We start from the raw sequence: 22,019 nt of genomic DNA on the forward strand, positions 1-22,019 counted from the left end.
GCTTGCTGGTGACGGCATGGCGAAGCATTGGTGTAGAGGGTGCAGATGCTCTTGTCCTTATTAATACAATTGAAACTTGCACTACGTGGTGTGTAATGCTACAACTAACAGAAGTACGTATAATGTCAGAATTTAAAATCGAGCTTCTTACGATGATTTTGTTTACATGGTTTTTTTTGTAACACTCACTACCTGGGAACCAGAGTACTCCATCGAGCCCAAATGGTCATTCCGGGACTCTATTCCCCAAAATCACCATTTGACTCCCTCGGCGAATTGTAGATTGTGTGGCACGAACAGCGCTCTCCGTCGATGAAACGACGAACGAGATAAATAGAGTTCCGTGGTGGCTGTGTGACCACAAAAGTAGTTATCTTTTACAGCGAAAGCTGGAATGAGATCAAAACTCGGGTCACGAGCGGTGCCGTATAGTTGTCGGCCGCCGCCGCCGGTGTCAGTAACCCCTATCGCGCAACAAGAAAAAACCTAGCGCCAGGGACATAACAGGGCTCGAACCCGAGTTTGCTGCGTGCTAACCCAGTATTCTACCACTAAGCTATGATAGTGCTTGGGACATGTTCGCAAACTTGCCTTGGGCAGGCTTGATGTCGGGAAAAGAATCGCATTAATATGAGTAATAAAGTGTTTTAGAACAGCAAAAGAACAACAAGGAATCACACAATGTGAATAGCATAACGAGTGGGTCGTCCAATGCTCCAGCCCATTGTAAAAGCTTGTTTCTGATCACCTATTAACTGGCGCATACCCACTTCAGGCATAATTCCTCATCGTCCTCAGCCACTGCACGAACAATTGGCCCAAAATTTATTGCAAGTGTTTAGCGAATACAACGCTCTTCAGAAGAATGATGAACGATAGGATTGCAAATGCTGGTCTACTACCCAGATATTATAACCGTATTTACTTGCATAATGAACGTGCCCCATAATTCCGTTATAAAAATTTGGATATTTTTTCTTCACGCAATGAACGCACCCCCTACATTATTCCGCTGCTGTCCTGCTAACCGACACCTGGCACCTCCGCACCTGTTGGATCTCTTCCGTTTTTTATTTTGCCGACCCCCCTCAGCCACCTTGGCTCACTCCCTATCCCCCTTGCCCATTGTGGCATGCCGTATTGTTTTTCCTTCTGTGCGTGGCACGTCCCCCGTCTTTTTATCTGAGTGCCATACTGTGGCACACAGATACGAAAAGCCTAACTACGTGCCTGCGATTTTCAAGTGACGGCGACAGGATTTGCAGTCCCATAGCATCATTCTTCGGTATCGCGTCGCAGGTTTCTGGAAAACCAAAAACAATCGCTTGTCGTCCAAAAAAGATTGTGATGATTTCTTCAATATGGTAACACTTCCGATTCTCGCTTTGCTTGTTATCTGCACATACCGGAACTTCTCATGCAGAAGCGAGGCGGCGACCATATTTTGTCGTTAATCTTGTTAGCGACGGTTCGTTTTGATGCTTCGGGGGTAGCTTGCTCCAATGTTGGATACTTGCTACAACGGTGTCGTCACGATCGTCATGCGAGGTTACCGCGAAGTTGGCAAAGTGTGTCGTACCGCACGCTATTGGGCACCAGTCGATATCACAGCAAATACTATAGTTGCAGTAAAATGATTGCGAGAAAAGATAGCCGAAAAGCGGTTTTATGGCGTGTACGGGTGACCCAGAGACAGCTTGCAGAGGACAGCACCGCCAACCACCGAAAATGAGTAAAGTGCAACAAAGAAAGTGTTTCCAAACAGTGTATGCGTATGTCAATTGCAAAAGGGTAAGCCACATAGCTTTTTTTTTTTTTGCATTACCACATTTTTTTGCTCCTTCCGAATAAGTATTCATAAAATTTATCTACGTAATAAACGCACCCTCCAACATTGCTCCAATTTTTCGAGAAAAAAAGTGCCTTCATTACGAGAGTAAATACTGTATAATTAATGTTGCAGTGGGTATGCAGCAAGTGCGCTTACAGCAGTCACCCAATGAGTGTTAAGAAAAAGCTCTGAAAGGCCGTTCTTTCAGCTTTTCCTGTGACTGTGCTGTGCCTTCCGTACAGGCCTGAAGTTATTTATTTTATTTTCAGAGAAAGGAGGGAACATGCATGCGTGTGCCTGCAACGGCAACGACTGCAATGCCAACTCAAGCATAGCGAATACTGGTCTACTACCCAGAAATTTTGACCGTATTTACTTGCGCAATGAATTCACTCGCATAATAAACACACCCCCTACATTCATCTGCTGCAGTTCCGCTACAGACACCTTGCGCCTTCTCAACTGTTGGATCTTTTCCGTTTTTTATTATTTCGCCAACCCACCTCGGTCACCTCAGCTTGCTACCTCCCCCCCCCCCCCCCCTGCTGTGCGCGGCATGTCCCCCACCTTTTTTATCGCAACCTCGTGCACACCCGCACGCAATAACGAGTGCTCACTTTCACCTGGGAGTCACCAGGGCAATGAGCACGTTATGCGCTTCGCCTTCATCAGAGGCAGGGCCACTGCGGCAAGGCCACCTTGGAAGATGCATAATTGTGCCAAAATGATGAAATTCGGGGCGAAATTCCTAGATTGTCCATGGGAAAAATTCGTAATAATAAGGTTGTTGCCCACTGTTACTTTGCTGCACAGAGGTCTCAATTACATGTGCTTTTACGAGGTATCAGCCGGGAATAGAAAAACTTGTGTAGAGAGGTTTATTGGGCGAACCGAACGGGCAGGTGGAAGATTCGAGATAGCGACAGGACGAGGTAGATGGACGAGCTCGAGCTTCGATCGTGTGGTGCCTTATTCTGCGATGATGCTTGTTGTTCCCTTTTGTTGTCATCATTCTTTCATTATAATTGTCCCCGTCGAGAAAGATGAAGCCATCCTGGCGATCTAACAGGTGGGAACAAGCGGGTCGAAGTACGGCTTCAAAGTGGTCCACGTGAACAATATCGTGTCCACGCCGGCGATGGTCACCAAGTGGCGTAAGTGGTTCAATGGCGTAATTGACGGGCGATGTGCGCTCTACCACACGGTATGGACCATGGTAATTTGAAAGTAGCTTGTTAAACAAAACAGGTGCACAGGATGGTACATATAGCCATACAAGGGTTCCAGGGGCGAACATTGCGGCAGAAGGGTGGTCGTCATCGCGGGCCTTTTTCTGGCGTTGCTGGTCAGCCGTAGCAAACTGCTTCGCTAGTTGGCGGCATTTTTCGACGTGATGGGTGGAATGAGACACGGTCGTGCACTCAGATACATCTGATGCTTATGACAGCAAAGTGTCAATTGTGTGCGATGATTGACGTCCTTATAGAAGGCATAATCGGGAAAAGCCGGTGGTGACATGGATAGCGGTGTTGTACGCGTAGGTCGCAAACAGAAGAACCAGGTCCCAGTTCGTTTGGTCAGATTCCATATCCATTGCGAGCATGTCACCCAGGGTCCAATTAAACCGCTCAGTCAGGCCATTCGTCTGAAGGTGGTAAGCAGTACTCATCCGGTGTACAATATGGCACTGACGGAGAAGTGCTTGGATTACGTCGGATAGAAATACACGGCCCCGGTCACTGAGAAGCTCGCGAGGAGGGCCGCGACACAACACAAACCGATGCAGGATTAAAGATGCGACGTCCTGAGCGGTTGCCGCAAGAAGAGCAGTGGTTTCGGCATGCCGTGTCAGGTGATCTACAGCAACGATAGCCCACCAATTACCTGCTGTGGTCAATGGCCGGCGCATTGCAGAGGCCATTGCAATGCGCCGGCGCATTACAGAGGCCTCGAATGTGGCCGGCGCATTGCAGAGGCCAAAGGGCATGATATTGTTTTGATATAGCCCGTCCGGTGTCACGAAGGCTGTTTTTGGACGATCACCATCTGCTAAGAGCACCTGCCAATACCCCGAACGCAAATCTAACGATGAAAAAAACTGGGCACCTTGTAAGCAATAAAGGGCGTCATCAATCCTGGGCAAAGGGTATACGTCTTTGCGAGTGATCTTATTTAGGCGCCTGTAATCAACGCAGAAGGGAATTGTACCATCCTTCTTCTTAACAAGAACGACAGGTGATGCCCATGGAATTTGGGAAGGTCGGATAACATCACGCTTGAGCATATCATCAACCTGTTCGGTGATAACCTGACGTTCCGTGGCGGAAACACGGTATGGTCGCTGACGTACTGGCGCGTTGGAACCTGTGTCGATGCAGTGAAAGAAACTGAGAGTTCGGCCAAGGGTAGGTTGAGCAACGTCAAAGGATTCACGAAACTGGTATGCTCTACCAGCTGAAGAAGCTTAGAGCGTGCATATGGCGATAGTCCGTCGGATATCGATGAATCGAAAAGCTCGGAAGGTGGTATATTGGAAGGATTGAGGGCACTGATGGCGTCGTAGTCACCGGAACAATCTGGCGGCATGGTAAAAATTTGTTCCTTATCAATGGCATGCACGTGTCCAAGAGATTCACCTTGAAACAGTTCGACGGGATACGGAAGGGGATTTATGAGGCAAAGAGGACTGTTTCCTTCAGAAATGAAAAGGGTTGAATAAGGCAGAAGAAGTGATCTTCGACTAAGGAAGAGACTTGATGGTTCAAAGAATGCAGCTTCGTCTCTAATGCAGTCACCTTGGGGAGCAACACAGCTGCTGTCGGAGGAATTTCAGTGCCTTCTATGACGACGAGTATGTGTACGGCGGGCTGAATGAGGCTGTTTGGTTGGTCGTAAAATGAAAAAAGTTTAAGCTTCGATCTTGCATAATCAATAACAGCATGGTTACGCGATAAAAAATGCCATCCAAGTATGATGCCGTGTGAGCATGACGAAAGGACAATAAACTCAACAGTGTAGTGGTCCTTCGCAATCATCAGTCGGACAGTACAGGTGGCTACAGGCTGAACTGGGTCCCCATTCGCTGTTTGCAAGGACATCGTATTAAGAGGCGTCGTCACTTTTCGGAGCTTGCGGCAAAGTTTAGCGTCTATCACGAAAACGGCAGCACCGGTATCCACTAGAGCATATGCTCGAGTACCTTCTACAAAAACTTCGACAATATTCGACGGCAATGTCGACAATATTCGACGGCAAGCTTTTCGACAGCGCAGTTCTTGCCCCCTGAACTGCGGCGGTTAGTTTCCCTCGTGTTCAGGAGCTGGCCGACGACGCATGGGTGACAGGGAGCGACGACGGGGTGAAGGTGAGCGAACAGACATAGCACGCGGACATTCCCGTGAAGACGAGCTTGACTGAGGATCAGAATTTTCTTGATGAGATGTAGGAAGGTCCATGAAGCTGTTCTGTGTCCGGGCGTCTGTGTATCCCGGCATGCGACGACGGCAGTGAGCTGCATCGATTTACACGTCCCGGACGGCTCCGGACGCCGGCGCCGCATTCGTTTTTCTCGAGGACCAACCGGAAGCTCTGCCCACTGGTCCGGAATAGCTCGGACGCATGTTTGTTTTTTGCGTGCCTGGCGGCCTGCGGGCGGCTTGGAACCGTCCAAACAATTTCTTCCGGGCAGCTGGCAGACGACAGCGTGGTGCGCATGCTGTGCAGCCATCTTAAGTTAGACACAAGAAATTTTCGATGCACTCTTGCTCTTTCTTTGCTTTTCTGTCCGCTTTCCGCATGCTTCTTGATTTCGCAGTGTTAGCGCACCCAGTTCTTGTCATCGGTGTTCTGAGACATGTCGAGATTGTGCGTATTCCCGAAGGTAGCGCAAACACACATTATACTCGCTAGGAGAAACAACGGTGGAACTACTGCACCGGTCTACGATGCACACGCGCTCAAGTAGTTCACTTACAGTAAGTTGCATCACAGCAGAAATAGGTATAATTCACTATCTAACTGCTGTTTAGGTAGTGATTGGGTCAGCGTTGTGGCCTGGGTCACAGCAATGGAGGGAGCAGACGGCATAGCTTGGCATAGCAGACGCCACGGCGAATGCAGTCAGCATCAAGCACGCAGATGGCCCGAGGCCGCTCGGGATGGCTCGGGACATTTAGATCACGTGCATGTGACGTAGCTGCCTGTGAGCAGAGGCGTCCGCGGGTCGTCTGCGCATGATCCGGGACTTGGTAAATCGATGAAGCTCAGTAACGGGCGATATGGCCAGAGCCACTGCACGCAAAACAGATGAGCCGATTATCGCGCGTTCTCCAAGTATTGGCGACGAGGAGAGCAGCCCATGCGGCAGGCGTGTGAGTTGAGGCTGTGGTGGCAATGGGAGGAACCCAGGCGGTGGACGCCCCGCCGCGGTGGTCTAGTGGCTTAGGTACTCGGCTGCTGACCCGCAGGTCGCGGGTTCGAATCTCGGCTGCGGTGGCTGCATTTCCGATGGAGGTGGAAATGGTGTAGGCCCGTGTGCTCAGATTTGGGTGCACGTTAAAGAACCCCACGTGGTTGAAATTTCCGGAGCACTCCACTACGGCGTCTCTTATAATCATATGGTGGTTTTGGGACGTTAAACCCCACATATCAATCAATCAATCAACCAGGCGGTAGACGGCTGAGTCGGGGCTGAGGTATACGGCAGTCCCTGGAAGAGCATGGGGTGGTATGGCTGCAGCCGCTTTAGTGCCTCAGCACAAGTAAGAGGCGCGGTGATGGGGGGCTGCTGCAAGGGCACCGGCATAATCTCAAAAATCTGCTCCTGGACCACACGTCGGAGCATGGGAGTCAATGATGGTGGGTGTCGCAGTGGCTGTTGCTGCGAGAGTTCCTGGCATTGAGCAAAAGGCAGTAGAGAAAGCTGCCGAGCCACTTTCTCTCGCACGAAGTCTTTCATTTGTGCAAGAAAGTTTGTCTGGTCAGCCACAACGTCCAGTGCGGTCACTGGTTGGATTGTCTGGAATGAGCATCGCGTCTGAGCTTGTTGCCTCTGCAATTCATCATAGCTTTGGCACAAAGTCACTACTTCTGCCACAGTGCTAGGAAACTTCGCGAAAAGCATCTGGAAAACGTCATCGTCCACGCCCTTCTTCATAATGTGCTGTATCTCCGCACTCTCGCTCATGGAAGCATCGACGCGCCATCAGAGAACGATCACATTTTCTATGTATGATGTGAAAGTTTTACCTGGCTCCTGTGCCCGTGTGTGCAGACGTTGCTCGGCACGTAGCTTTCGTAAGGCAGGGCGACCAAAAACGGCATATATCGCCTCCTTGAAGGAGGACCAATTCACGAACTCGGTTTCGTGGTTCGTATACCACAGCTTGGCCACGTCGGTGAGATAAAAATTGACAGTGGCCAACATAGCAGCGTCATCCCACCTGTTGGGTCCACTGACTTTCTCGTATGACGACAGCCAGTCCTCGAAGTCCTGGTCTTTGGCCCGCAAAGATCGGGGGTCTCGCTGATGAACCGGGCCGGGGCAAATAGCAGCCGCGAGAGGTACTGTTTGTTGGGCAGCGTCAACTTGCATGGTCGACAGCAGGGTGCGGGATCAGAGTTCCAGAGGTTTATTGGGCGAACCAAACAGGCAGGTGGAAGATTCAAGATAGTCACAGGACGAGGAAGATCAAGGAGCTCGAGCGCCGATCTCGTGATGCCTTACTCTGCGATGATGCTTGTTGTTCCCTTTTGTTGTCATCATTCCATCATTATACTTGTAATATTGAGGAATATGTTATATACAGGTTTAAGTGTATGTTGCTGTAGATGCACCTATTGCTAAGCACTCAACAAAGACCGATTTATAGTACAACATTCTCAGAGTGGAGCACTTGTATGCTGCTTTGAACATACAACTAAGCAGCTTTCATTTTTTAAAAAAAAACCTTGGTTGGAAAACCCTACCTCAACGCTGCTTAACCATTGCATAGAAGCTTTATTTTCGAATTTATTCTCATCTCACAGGAGTGAATAAAACTTGTACATTCCACCTCACCCCTCGCTTCATCTCTACAGGTTGCGATCATGAATGTAAAGTTTTGGAAATGTGCTGCCACACGAATGTGTTCAATGTTCATTTTTTCCTCACAGCTCCATGTACTGAAACAGACTTCCAAAAAGTACACAGTCGAGCCCACATCTAACGGCCCCACTTAAAACAAACTTTTGCTTAAAACGAACAATATTTTGGTTTCGTTTTCTGACTGGAATTGGGCCCAGAGCTGTTCCAGGCGTTCTGGCATGTGTGTCACATGTGCGCGTCTTGCTCACTCTTGGTGTCCGTGTGTGGTCATGATGGCCGACAAAAGGACTAGCACGCTTTTTTTTTTCTGCCCCTCAACAAAACAACCAAAGTGTGACCGCTTGGCTTGAGCGTAATCCGCGCGTTATGTGCCGCGTTGCGGAGCGCTTGCTCCTAGTTGTTGAACACCTGGCAGCCAACTTGCCGCTTCGGGCGTCCCGGTATTCAGCTGTAGAGATGGTGAATATTTCGTGGGCGGCGGTGACAGTACATGCGCGCGAAACTGTTTTCACGAGGCCGACTTCGTCGACGTCGGGCCGGATGCCGAGCCTGACTGTATATCTCATTATAAAACATCTCAATTCCAATTGTATTTACATTCTACCCTCCCGTGAGATATTAACTACCTGTCTCCTTGCTCATACCTTGTTTTTTGTTTAGTTTCTTTTCTTGGTGAAATCGTGCCTGCATTCAAGATGATTCCTTCGTTTGCATGTGTTGCCACTTTTTAAGCGGTGTCCACCGTTCACTTATACTTTAATGTTAGTAGTATGTGAATGCGCATATATTTTGTTATCGTATCTACTTTTTTCTAAATTGCTTCCCCCCCAGCAATATTGTCCTTGTAACGCTGCAGGTACTTGTATAAATAAATAAAAAATAAAAAGACTGTAACCGTTTGCAAAGCTATCACAAAATGGCATCAGCCCCCTTTTTCTTCACAGCCACTTCTCTGTGCATTACATTGTGGGTTGGCTTGAAAAGCATACACATGGAGTAAAAGCGGTCCTGACACTATGCTCACTGAAAGAGAAACAATAACTAGGCTAGTTGGTTAAAATGTATGGTTTTGCCGCTTATCTAAGTGCACAAGTGAACACCTGTTATCCTTCTTTTTTTTTGTCTTTTGTGTACAGTTATACTAGTTGAAATTGTGCTTACTGAAGCAAGTAGGCAGCTATCGGATATATTGACTGTACTAAAGGGTTGGACTATTGGACACTGCTGTTTTCACTAATGTGACATAGTGCGTGAGCACATTTATGCAGTTGACAATCCTATTATGTGTGTGCTTTCTCTGTTTTTTGTCGCTTTTTACAGCGAAAGCTGCTATGAGCTCACAACTCGGGTCACGTGTCACCATAGTTATTCGCCGCCACCAGTGTCCGTAACCACATCGCACGAAATTAGAAGAAACACCTAGTGCCAATGACACAGCGGGGCTCCAACCCAGGTTCTGCTGGGTGCCAGCCCAGTATTCAACCACTGAGCCACGCCGGTGCTTGAGACTTGTTGGCAAACTTGCCTTAGGCAGGCTTGATATCGGGAAACAAATCGCGTTAATACGATTTATAGAGCGTTTCAAAACAGCGAAAAAATAACCAGTCGTCGCACAATGCGAATAAAGCAACGAGTGGGTCATCCAATGCTCCAATTCAATTCAAGAGCTTGTTCTTGTTTACCTATCAACTGTGGCGCATACCGATTTTAGGCATAATTTCTCATCGTCGTCAGCCACTGCATGAACAATTTGCACGAAATGCAAGTGTTTAGCAGCTTATTTATTTACTTATTTATTTATTGGTACTGCAATCCCCTGGAGGGATTTTAGCAGGTCGGTACAAAAGACGTAAACATCAGCATATAACACCACCAGGCAAACAGATAGAACAGCCTATCACATTTCACATAGTAGGCAGCCATATAACACAAAGCAAACAAATAACTATCACTTGCGTTCTACAATGTAAACAAACGTAACAAAAATTTTACCGATGACACATCACTCTCATTTTAAGAAAAGAAAACCGAACTAGCACACAAGTAAAATTATTTTCTCTGTTGTTCGAGACAGTGGCAAAGGATGTTAAAGACTGTGTTGTGACTTGATGGTTATTTAAACTATTCCAATCCTGCACAGTTCTGGGGAAAAAAGAATATTTGAAGCAGTTATTGCGGGTACGAAAGGGAGTTACTGTACGATCATGGCGTTGTCTGGTGGCGTAACCTGAAGAAAATGAAATAATTTTTCCGATGTCCATCTTGTAATGCCCATTAATTATTTGATATAAATATTTTAATCGGGATATGCGGATTCTTTCTGAAAGTGAAAGTAAGTTAGCTCTTACTAACAGTTCATTTACCGAGGTTCGTCCATAACTGTTATATATGAAGCGAACGGCTCTTCTTTGTACTTTTTCGACTTTATGAATGTTAGTTCGAGTAAATGGATCCTAGATCACTGCAGCATAATCAAGTATGGGGAGGACTATCGGTTTGTAAGCAAGTACACGGACAGATGGAAGGGAGAGTTTCAAAGTCCTTCGTAAAAAGAACAGTTTCTGATTAGCCTTGGAAGTTACTATGTCAATGTGTTTTGTCCAGTTAAGATTATTTGTTATCCATAACCCAAGATACTTGTAGGATTGAACCTCGGAAAGAATGGCATTGTTTGTAAAGTATTGAAAATTTAATTTGTTTTTCTTATGAGAAATGGACATGTACACTGTTTTTTCAAAATTGATGGACATTCGCCAAGCCTCGCACCAGGAAACAACCCTGTTAAACGACTCGTTTAACAAAACTTGGTCTTTTGAGGATTCTATTTCAGAATAAATAACGCAATCGTCCGCGTAGAGCCTTATATTTACAGGTATACCGTTTACTATGTCCTTAATATATAAAATAAATAGAAGGGGACCCAGAACGTACCCTTGGGGGACGCCAGAGTCAACGGAAACCCTGTGAGAAGAATGATTGTTAAAATCTACAAACTGTTCCCTGTTTTTCAAGTAGGCCGATATCCATTTAATAAGTTGATCATTCCCGAGAATTTTTTCTAATTTGTATACTAATTTATTGTGCGAAACCTTGTCAAAAGCTTTTGAAAAATCCATAAAAATTGCATATGTTTGTTTTCCATTATTAATTGAAGTAGCGAAGTCGTGTATTGTTGATACCAATTGTGTCGTTGCAAATCCCTTCCTGAATCCATGCTGATGTTGGTTTAAGATACTATGTTCGTCCAGAAAACATGAAATACTATTGTGTATAATGTGTTCCAAAAGTTTACAAACGGTTGAAGTTAGCGAGATGGGGCGATAATTTTTGACACTCTGCTTGTTGCCCGATTTATGGATAGGCTTGACTCTAGCTGTTTTCCAGTCGTCTGGAACCTGGCCCTCACGCAGCGATTTTGTAAAAAGAACATGGAGGTATTTCGACATCCATTCAGCGTATCTCTTTAAGAACCGATTAGGGATATTGTCCGGTCCAGAGGACTTTCTGATATTAAGGTTCACAAGCATGTTCAATATGCACTGTTCACTAACAACAATATCGGGCATTCGCGACGAAACAGTTTCAAAGATCGGTAATACAGAGTTGTCACAAGAAAAAACAGATTTGAAGTGATCGTTGAAAGCATTTGCAATTCGAGCAATATCATGCGTAAGAATACCATCGACATTAAAAACGTCACACTCTTTTGAAGCGGGCGAAATGCTTCTCCAAAATTTCTCGGGACTCGAGGTCAAGTAATGCGGCAAGGATTCCCCAAAATAACGCTGCTTATCTGTTTGAATTTGATTTTTCAGTTTTACTGAAAGCTTATCTATTTGTTCTGAATACGCTACGTTCAGACTTCGTTTTTTCTTTAGACGCTTTATTTGCCTTCTTAACATCAGTGTTATCCGAGAAATTCAGGGATTTCTTCGCTTCGATTTTTAATTTACCAGAGGCACAAGTGATTCAATGAATTCTTTGACAATGTCCTTAAACCAGTTCCATAAATTATGTATATCAGTATTATGTATATCATTAGTAAATTATGTATATAATTAGTAAATTATGTATATCATTATTCGCAAAGTTATCAAAGTTGAATGAAAGGACATCTATGATAGCAGTATCATCTGCACGATCGAAATTAGGGAAAGATAAACAGGGCAATGTCTTATCGAACACTGTGTCACTTAGAGTAAATAGTACTGCATGATGATTGGAAATGCCCGGATATATCTCAGTCGTTTCTTTAGGTGCAATTGCCTGGTTAAAGAAGAAAAGCTCTAGGGTTGACTGAGTGGTCCCTTGAATTCTTGTGTAGCCTTCAACTAGCTGAAGGAGGTCAAAAATGTAGCAAATATCAAGCATAGCTTCCTTCACCCGAAGGGTCGCACTGCTTCAGGGTAAATTTTTTCCAATCTACATTAGGTAAATTATAATCACCTGTCATCATAATCCGGTCATCATGCTTAATATTCAGTTTCAAATAGTTTTTCAATTCATTCAGTACGTCAACAGGAGCGTTTGGGCGCCTATAAACACCTCCTATAATGTAACAGACATCGTTGTGATAAGCCTTACAAAAAATACCTTCTACTCCTGGCACATCATCCATTCTACATATTTTAAGGTTATCCTTGAAAAGTACACAAACGCCGCCGCCTTTACTAGCCCGGTCATTTCTGTATGCGCTGTAGCCAGACGGAACAAATTCACTATTAAAACTGAGTCGCTTAGCCACGTTTCCGTCAAGACAGCAATAGCAGGATCATGAGAAAGTATTAACGCCTCTAATTCAGTGGCCTTATTAAGAACGCTCTTACAATTTACATTTAGTATTTTTGTGCGCCATAGTGCTTGTTTTTGTGTCAATTAGATTTTTTTCTTCAGCCGATAGCGTGACCCTTTCCTTCGTCCCATGCAAACAAGACGTCATCAACCTTAAGCTTATCATAAACTAGCTTTGTCTTACAGCCACGCAGCCTTTCCTCCTCTGAACTTTTCCACTATTGCTTCCGTATTTCTCGAACTCGTTTGGAAAAGTCTTCAGACAGGGACGATGTGCTTCCCTTTAATTTAAATGCACTCGACAAAACGTTAGTTTTTTCCCGGTAATCAAAAAATTTTATGATCACAAGTCGTGGCCCGGCCTTTGTTTTTTTGCCAAACCTGTGACATCTTTCAATGCCTGTTACCGTTATTTCCAACTTCTGCTGAAAAATATCTTCCTCTATTTTAGCTTTCAGGTCCTCATACTTCTCGTCAGGGGGCTCCTCTAACCCGTAAATGATTAAGTTATTTCTGCGGCTTCTATTCTCAAGGTCATCTACTTTGTCAATAAGTGTTGATACCTGCTCTTCAAGCTTTGATGTTGACACCTTCATATTCTTAACGTCGGTAGACAAACTGCTAAGTTCATTCAAATTCTGTTCGAGGCTGTCTATACAATCTGCTAAACCTGAAATTTTTTTTTCAATTTTTACTTGCGATTCCTCAACGCGTTCAACAACACAAGTAAGCTTCTTTTGTCCTTCCAACAGTTCCTTCAACATATCTTCGTTAGGAGGCCCTGGGTTTGATTCAATATCCCCACATGCCAAAAGATCCCTTGATAACAGAACAACACTATTAAGAAAGCAATGAACACACAGTGGGCAGGGCAGCAGCACTAAAAATCGGTCATCACTACGTATACAATAAGCAAGATGGTGATGACTAACCTGAAGCACAAAGCAAAAAGGATTGCTCACCATGTTGCCCGTTGTGCTGCAGCCATGCCCACTGGCGAACGACGCAACCGGGGGAGCTTTTATAGACCTTGAATACGGCACGTGATGTGACTTCACAGTCGTAGATAGCCACGCTGGCACGATGAAGTGAAGTTCAGCTGTGTCACACGTGTTGTTCTTGACATCCGCCGTCCATTGCAGAGCAGGCCCCGGTCCGTGTTGTGCGCATGTCCTTTGGAGATAGTCTGGTGCCAGATAGATACCCAGAAAAACCTGAACCACAAAGCAAAAAGGATTGCTCAGCATGTTGCCCGTTGTGCTGCAGCCATGTCCACTGGCGAACGACGGAACCGGGGGAGCTTTTATAGCCCTTGAATACAGCACGTGATGTGATGTCACAGTCGTAGATAGCCACGCTGGCACGATGAAGCGAAGTTCAGCCGTGTCACACGTGTTGTTCTTGACATCCGCCGTCCATTGCAGAGCAGGCCCCGGTCCGTGTTGTGCGCATGTCCTTTGGAGATAGTCTCGTGCCAGATGGATACCCAGAAAAACCTGAAGCACAAAGCAAAAAGGATTGCTCAGCATGTTGCCCGTTGTGCTGCAGCGATGCCCACTCTTCTCAAAAGAATGATGAAAAATAGCATAGCGAATGCTGGCCTACTACGAAATTTTTATTGATAATGCCGTAGTGGGTACCAAGCAGGTGTGGTTGCAGTAGTTACCCAATGAGTCTTTAGAAAAGGCTCTAAAAGGCCGCTCTTCTAGCTTTCGCTGTGACTGTGCTTCGTCTTATGCGCAGGCCTGGCATTTATTTTTTGTGCACTTTTGTAGTTATGAATAACCAACTCGCCCAGCGTCCAGTACTGGTAAGCAACCATGAAGTTCCCACACTAACTCGCTGAGAGTTCTTGCTATCATGTACACAGTCAGAGATCATTAAAGATGAATTACACCGTGCCCTAACAGAGCCAGAAACTTTACCAACTCGCCCAAAAAGAAGTTCTTTTGGCATACCATTTAGAAGTGAACGTTGCTGGGCATGTTCAATTAGAAGCCACAGTTGTTGCTGTTTCGCGCGAAGAAATAACGATGGAAGGTGTCAAGGAGAACGCTCCCTTCCTTTGTTATTTCTTTGCGTGAAATAGCCACAGCTGCGGCTTGTAATTGACATACCAAGTTTTTGTCAGTTTCATTGAGTTAGTTTGGCCAAAATACAACAGAACAGTAAGACAGTAAGTTGGGCCAGTTGGTTAGGATCCATCGTGAACTTATTTACAGCTCAACACCAGAAAAACATAGGACAGGGAAGGAGCGCTGTCTTTTCTTTCTCTTTTGCTCCTTCCCTGTCCTGTATTTTTCTGGTGTTGCGCTGTAAATAAGTTCACAATACAACAGAACATCAGTGACATCACACTTAGGTTTTTGTGCAAGGATTAAAGACAGAAAATTTGCACTCTCTTCAATTAACGATAGCAAAATTAACGGCAGCAGCTTTAAAAAGCTCACTGTATTAGAGGAAGACAAATGATGCCGGGATGTTAATCGTAACGTAAAGTAGCGGCATGGACTGAACTTGCGACATTCAAATAACGTGTCCGATGCAACTGAGCCATAGAAGCAGTCATCTATTTCATGGGGTATATATGTGCATTTAAACCTGGGCGCCACTAATAGGCATGGTGGCAAATGCAAAACACTTCTGCTGATGAATCTCACCTTGTTTCCAGAGAAGGAGCCCGAGTCATGCAGGATGGCGACACGCAGCGGGGGGCACCAGCAGTGGAACTCTCGCACCCACTGGTGCATCACAGTGGTCGGGCACACAAGAAGCACGGGGCCCAGGCCTGTGAAACTGAAAGCACCCACTGCATGATAGACCGGCTACCTGTGTCACACATGCAAAGTTTAGGTGGCTTCCCAACAGATAGTCTCAATGATAAAGCACCAGCTGCTACATGAGATGCTTTTAAGGCCGCCGTGTCAATAGTCAATCGAATCAGCAGAGTACCCCACAACTGCATTGAAACTTCAATGGCCCTTGAATGACGGGATTACAAAAGCATTTGAACATTATGAATTATTTGACACATCACTTGTTTCTGCAAATTTTATCTATTATGGGCTGAGAAAGAGCTAGACTTAATGAGCTCTGGCTGAATTGAAGTTCTTCCTCCAGGATATTGTCTTCTTCATTTCCCAATGTGCACATGATCGCTCTTCCAAAAGCACAATTGACATGTCGTTCGAAGCACCACTTCCTGCAAGACATGTGAAATACAATACAGCACAACTTTTTTTTCCCTACTTATTATTAACATAACCAAAAATGAACTTGTGTCATATTTCTTGCCTGAGATTTCATACAGTTTATGCAAAAACAGAGCATCACTGATTTCAGAATAGACACATATTTAGTTTGGAGTAGTAGCTATAACACACATAGATTAACATATTGCAGTTAAACCTCTTTATAAGTGGCATGCTCGAGGCAGCAAATCTTGTCTTTAAGATGATATGTCTCTTATAAGCAGGGTACGTTGTATGCATTTTCCTATCAGCCCGTATTTTATTATAGGCACACTGGTGTCTCTTTTATCCATTTGTCTCTTATATCAGTGCCTCTTGTAATGGGGTTCAGCTGTATGACATTTTTTTTTTGTTGGAATACACTATTGAACGCCTTGAAACAATAATGTAACAATATCACACAGAGACAGTTCTGTATAGATGGTACTTGAAAGGGTTAATGAAGTATTTTTACCACTTAGAATGTGTGAACTGCTGATACTCTTGACAGCAGTGACGTGCATGCTGTTTGCCTTGTCTTACTCACAGCAGTTTCACTGCTCAACAGCTTAAAAATAAAGTATGTATTCCTAACTACATATAAATAACTTATTAAAATGGGGAAACAAAAACTGACAATTTTTGAGTTTAGGAGAATTTTTATTATTCAACATTAGGAGACATGCATGCGAAAATAAAGAGTGGCAGAGTCCCACAACTTTTGCAGAAAATGTCTAAACCACTTCATGGCCATTTCAAACTGCCGTGTAACAGTGTAGCAACTACATACAGTCAATAAAGCTGTGGTGGCCATCGACTGGATAGCCTTTCGAAATAGGCACAGGTATAAAAGAACACTAGCTCACTGGCACTGGCTGGCGCTTGCATGTGCACATGAAACTGCCTATACGTGTGATGAGCTTTGTGCAGATGTTGCCTCATGCTAAGAGCAGCCAAACAACAGCAGGAGGATGGAAAGCAACAAGTCTGAAAGCCAGTTAGCACAAGAGTCTGTAGGATGTAATTTGCAAGAGTGGAAGCTAGTTGGTGTGTAGTCGTATAATGGCAAGTTTTTTTTTCAGGGCGCGAACATAGGAAAAAAGGACAGAGTAGACAGAAAGAGTGCCGGCTTCACTTGTCACTGAAAAAAACTTGCCAGTAATACCTGTAGGATGCCAGCATGGCAAGCACTGAGATGGGTGCTAATCCATTAGCTTCTGTTGGCCACATTTTCTGTTACGCTTTATTTGACTGCTCCTTGCAAAGACAAGCTCTTTAAGCAAGGACCAAAGATAGAGAAGGACAAGCACCAGGAGTAGGAGTGGGCTTCAATCTCTTGAAGCAGCTAATAATCATCATCTCATCAGCTTGCAGGGCCTCCCTCACGTGCCACAATCAACCAGATCCTGCGCTTTGAGCTGAAACTTTGTAGCCGCAAACTTCTCAACCTCCCCTCCCTCGTTTGCCTTCTCTTGCGATACAGTCAGTTAACGAACATAGGTTATCTTGCTTTACGTGTCCAGCCCATGCCCATTTCGTCAACTATAATTTCTTCAACTGTTCCCCGACCTATCCTATTCTTTCTCTGTCTCTCAAGTCTACACCTACCATTTTGCTTTTCATTACTGCGTCGTCCTCTATTTAGGCTGAACCCTCGGTGTGAGCCTCCAGGTTTCTGCTACATAAGTAAGTACAAGTAAGGTGCAGCTTTTACACACGCTGTCATTTTTTATCAAAGGGACCACACGTGGCGTGTTGTTTGTCGCAGCTTTCTACAGCGCCATCACTTGACAGTCAAAGGAAGCATGTCTGCTCCTGATGTCACCTATTGGCAAACAGACTAATGAGTCATGGGTGGCGGACAAGTGTGGCTACATTACGCTCTCTTTCCACTCACAAAAAAGATTCTGCTTCTTTGAGCTTGTGCCTTTTACGTTACGTAAAGAACATCATTTAAAAATTTTACAAATACCAGAAACATTTTTTTGGCTACATTTATTTAATCATTTATTCATAATACCTTACAGGCCCCCAAGAGCATTGAGTAGGGGGGGGGGGGGGGGTAGAGAAAATTCCCCATAAATATACCATAAAAAAAACTGCATCAAAGAAAAATAATGAAGAAAATTATGCAATGGAAGAGAAAAGAACAAGCGCTGTAGTATATTGTAGTAAAATACGAAATGAGAAAAAAAGCACATCTTTATACGAAAATCAAGGCAACATATTAACTTGCAAATACTCACGGAATTTCACAGAGTGTCTTAACAAAACAATTTCATTAGAAAGACTGCTCAAAATTGTGATGGCACGGGGTAAACCAGAATTATTGAATGACTGTGTGTGGCCGAAGACGCATCTGAAACTGAGATGATTATGAAAACGACGCAATGTGCACGAAGAAGCTTTAACAGAGGGACGACTGGTCTAAGAGTTGTAGTGGTATTTATGAAACATGCATAGGAGGGTGACAGAGCGGCGAAAATCTATGTTAGGAAGGGCAATATCGCGTTTGGTATGGGTGATGCTGGAATAGTGATAGTATATTAAAGTTATGAAGTGGGCTGCACAATTTTGGATGGATTCCATTTTATCTGTTAAGATATTGTTGATTAGGAGACCAGATTGATGAAGCATATTTTGATTGAGGGTGTACAAAAGTTAGGCCGGCCTGTTGCCATACGAAAGATGAGGAATGATGCACATTTTGGTGCGAAAATCGCAGAGTTCTATTGGCTTTCACGCATAACTTTTCGATGCTCCCGCTTTTATGAATTGGAATTACCTTTGCACACAACCAGTCTGCAGGTAAAGAAGCTGTTAGCAGGGATGCTTTAAAAATTGTTTCAAGGAAGAGACACAGTTGCTCTGCGTAGCGTCGAAGGAATACATTTGAAATATTGTCAGGACCCACTGATTTCTTAACATCGATCTGCAACAGCAGGTTCAGAATACCTTCCGTAGTGACAACGACATCGGGCATTAAAAAAGGATGCACCGGAGCAACAGGGCTGCTTGGTGCGCATGCACGTGTAAATACCGCCTGAAAATACCTATTGAAAGCATAGGAAATGGCCTGCGCGTCCTTTACGATAGTGCCCTCAATTTCTACTTCAGTTGTTGGGTTTTCAAGCCGTGCCAAGAAACGCCAAAATTTTTGCGGCTGATCCGTCATGAAGTGAGATAACGTATGTGAAAAAAAAGTTTGTCTTGCATTTCTAATTTCCGCCTTAAGCTGAGATGCAAGTTCCTTTAAGATGATTGGATTCCTCTTTTTCTTGTGCATTCCCTGTACCCTTCTTTTAAGGTGAATAATACGGCGATTGATCCATGGTGTTTTTCTTTGTGTGCGTTTTAGTTTCGTTGGGATAAAATTTTGTTCACAGTACGAAATTATTTTTTTCAGTTGAATCCACATACCATTAACACGCTCACATTCCTCTAGAGAAAAAGTCTCTAGTGCTGTGTCGAGGTAATCAATAACACAAACATCATTATATCTGGTGTAATCTTTCACGGCTATCCATGAATTTGTGCCATCGGGTTTGGTATTTAAGCATTCAAGGTTAAAAGTTATGATTAAAATTTTGTGGTCAGATATTCCATCTTCTACAGTGGCTTTACCGGATAGGTTATCGGAAAGAAAAGCTAGGTCTAGTATGGAGCGAGTGTTTCCTTGAATTTGGGTTGGTTCCTGGACCAACTGGGACAATGAAAAATTGAACATTAAATTGTATAATAGCTCGCTGTTGGCGGTATTTCTAGTACTTGTTAAGTTTTCCCGGTCAATAGCGAGATTGAAATCTCCAGTAAGTATTAATTTGGTACGGGGGGTAACCTTATCAACCAGATAGTCATGTACTTGTAAAAGGTAATCATCAGACGCATTAGGCTTTCTGTAGATGCCACCGATCAGTACTGGAGCATCGTGAGCAAATATTGTGCACCAAACGCTTTTGTGATTTGCGATACCCTTTTCTCTACGATATTGCAAACCACCTTTATTGCAATGGCGACCCCGCCCCCGCGACCGTCACGATCTGACCGAAGTAGGCAGTATGAAGAAGGAAGAATTTCAAAATCAAGAATGTCTGCGTGCAGCCACGTTTCAGTTATCACGACAATATCAGGAGTGTACGAAAATAACAATTCTTCTAGCTTGTCAGTTTTGTTAACAATGCTACGGGCATTCAAACATACCAATGAAAACGGTGTGGCAGCTTGCAGGTGTCACGCGTTGCTTTTCGCGTGACCATCGTGACGAACCCTTCTCAGGGAAACTCATGCATTTTTTGCTTCATCCCATACGTACAAGTCGTCATCTATCTTTAGTTTATCGAATACAAGAGTGACCTTAGCACCATTTTCCCGATCTTCCTTTGCTGATTGCCATAGTTTTTTGCGCAGGTCCCGAACTCGTGCGGAAAAGTCTTCAGATATTGATATCGCTGTTCCCTTCAGTTTGCCGATATTACGAAGGACTAACATTTTTTCAGAGAAATTGTACAGCTTAAGAATTACTGGCCGCTCTCGATTTTGTATTTTCCTGCCAATTCGGTGCATGCGTTCTACAGATGTAAAATTCACCTTGAGGATGTCTTTAAAAATGCCCTTAACAATCCGCTGTTGTAAATCTGTATTTTGTTCGTTATTACCCTTTTCCACGCCATAGATTATTATGTCATTCCGGCGGCTCCTGTTTTCCAAGTCTTCTACCTTAACTGATAGCTCTCGCACCAGTTTATTTGTTTCTACAGTCATCACCTCATGCTTGGCGAGTTTATCCTCGAATTGCTGTAGGCGAGCTAACTCTTTTTCTAAGGCAGTTAATCTTTCCTGTACGTTGCCTACTGTAGTTTCTATGTGTTTTAAGTTTTCGGAAAGAGCAGTGAGCGCTTTATTGGTCTTTGTTTGTTCCTTTTGAATTTTCTTGAGGAGCTGGCTATTTAAGGTGGCTTCTGAACCAGACTCTGAGTCTGAGTGGGGTCCAGGGTTTAACTCCAAATCACTTGATGTTAACAGCAGTAGCCTAATAACAAGCAAACAATCACACAATGAAGAAAGCAGACTCTGTGGGCCCGGCAGCACTACTAAAGTGAGCGAATCGTCTCTAATAGAGACGATTCGCTCACCTGGACGAAAAAGTAAAAATTCATTTTCACTTACCTGGACGAAAAAGTAGAAATTCATGAGCAACCGCCCGAACACGGTGCTGCCAAGCCCACTGAAAGACTGCTGAAGATGGCTCCGGGTTTTATGCTGAAGCTCAAGCGTGTCCGCTGACGTCACTCGGTTGACCACATGGTAGGGGAGGGGCACTTGCGCTGCTTTCCATGATGGTTCTTCGTCGACGGGGCTGTCCGGCGCAGGCGCGACGATGTTTCCCTGCGGTGGGAAGAGTTCCGCCGGGCCAACGACGGAATCCACCCGCAGCAGGGCGATCTGGACGAAAAAGTAGAAATTCATGAGCAACCGCCCGAACACGGTGCTGCCAAGCCCACTGAAAGACTGCTGAAGATGGCTCCAGGTTTTATGCTGAAGCTCAAGCGTGTCCGCTGACGTCACTCGGTTGACCACATGGTAGGGGAGGGGCACTTGAGGCGCTGCTTTCCATGATGGTTCTTCGTCGACAGGGCTGTCCGGCGCAGGCGCGACGATGTTTCCCTGCGGTGGGAAGAGTTCCGCCGAGCCAACGACGGAATCCACCTGCAGCAGGGCGATCTGGACGAAAAAGTAGAAATTCATGAGCAACCACCCGAACACGGTGCTGCCAAGCCCCCTATGTTAAGCTATATTTTTGCCATGGCAAAAATATTTTGGGAGGGGCGGCTCGTTCTTGATGTGACCTCCCCACCTGGCTATGTCGCTGGCAATCGCCGTCATGTTTTGTGTAATATCCCTATTGATAACATCCCCCTACGCATGGTGTAATTTACAAGCGGGTAAATGCGTGCAAGCAGGGGTGCCAAACGCAGCTAAAGCAGAAATACAAAAGTCACAGTGCGATAAGATTAGTTTACCATTCGGGCACCCAAGAGCATCAATGTTGCAATGAAATAAATACAGCACACTTGACGAGTCG

The 22,019-nt window shown here is 44.8% G+C and overlaps 1 protein-coding gene across 8 annotated transcripts in view; it reads right to left on the reverse strand.

Annotated features, from left to right (window-relative positions):
* LOC119181217 (DNA excision repair protein ERCC-6) overlaps nucleotides 1–22,019 on the reverse strand; it is a 794,400-nt gene that overhangs the window by 435,934 nt on the left and 336,447 nt on the right. For 5 of the 8 annotated variants that reach the window (XM_075882812.1, XM_075882811.1, XM_075882810.1 and 2 more), the window contains 2 exons: nucleotides 15,368–15,503; nucleotides 13,670–14,203 (listed from right to left, as the gene is read on the reverse strand). In XM_075882812.1, coding sequence (XP_075738927.1) covers nucleotides 13,670–14,203; nucleotides 15,368–15,503 — 670 coding nt within the window. The remainder of the gene's footprint in view (nucleotides 1–13,669; nucleotides 14,204–15,367; nucleotides 15,504–22,019) is intronic. The other 3 variants (XM_075882814.1, XM_075882813.1, XM_037432398.2) reach the window with 1 other exon arrangement.

This window comes from Rhipicephalus microplus, unplaced genomic scaffold (assembly GCF_043290135.1).
Source record: "Rhipicephalus microplus isolate Deutch F79 unplaced genomic scaffold, USDA_Rmic scaffold_14, whole genome shotgun sequence".
In the NCBI taxonomy this organism is placed as follows: Eukaryota; Metazoa; Arthropoda; class Arachnida; order Ixodida; family Ixodidae; genus Rhipicephalus; species Rhipicephalus microplus.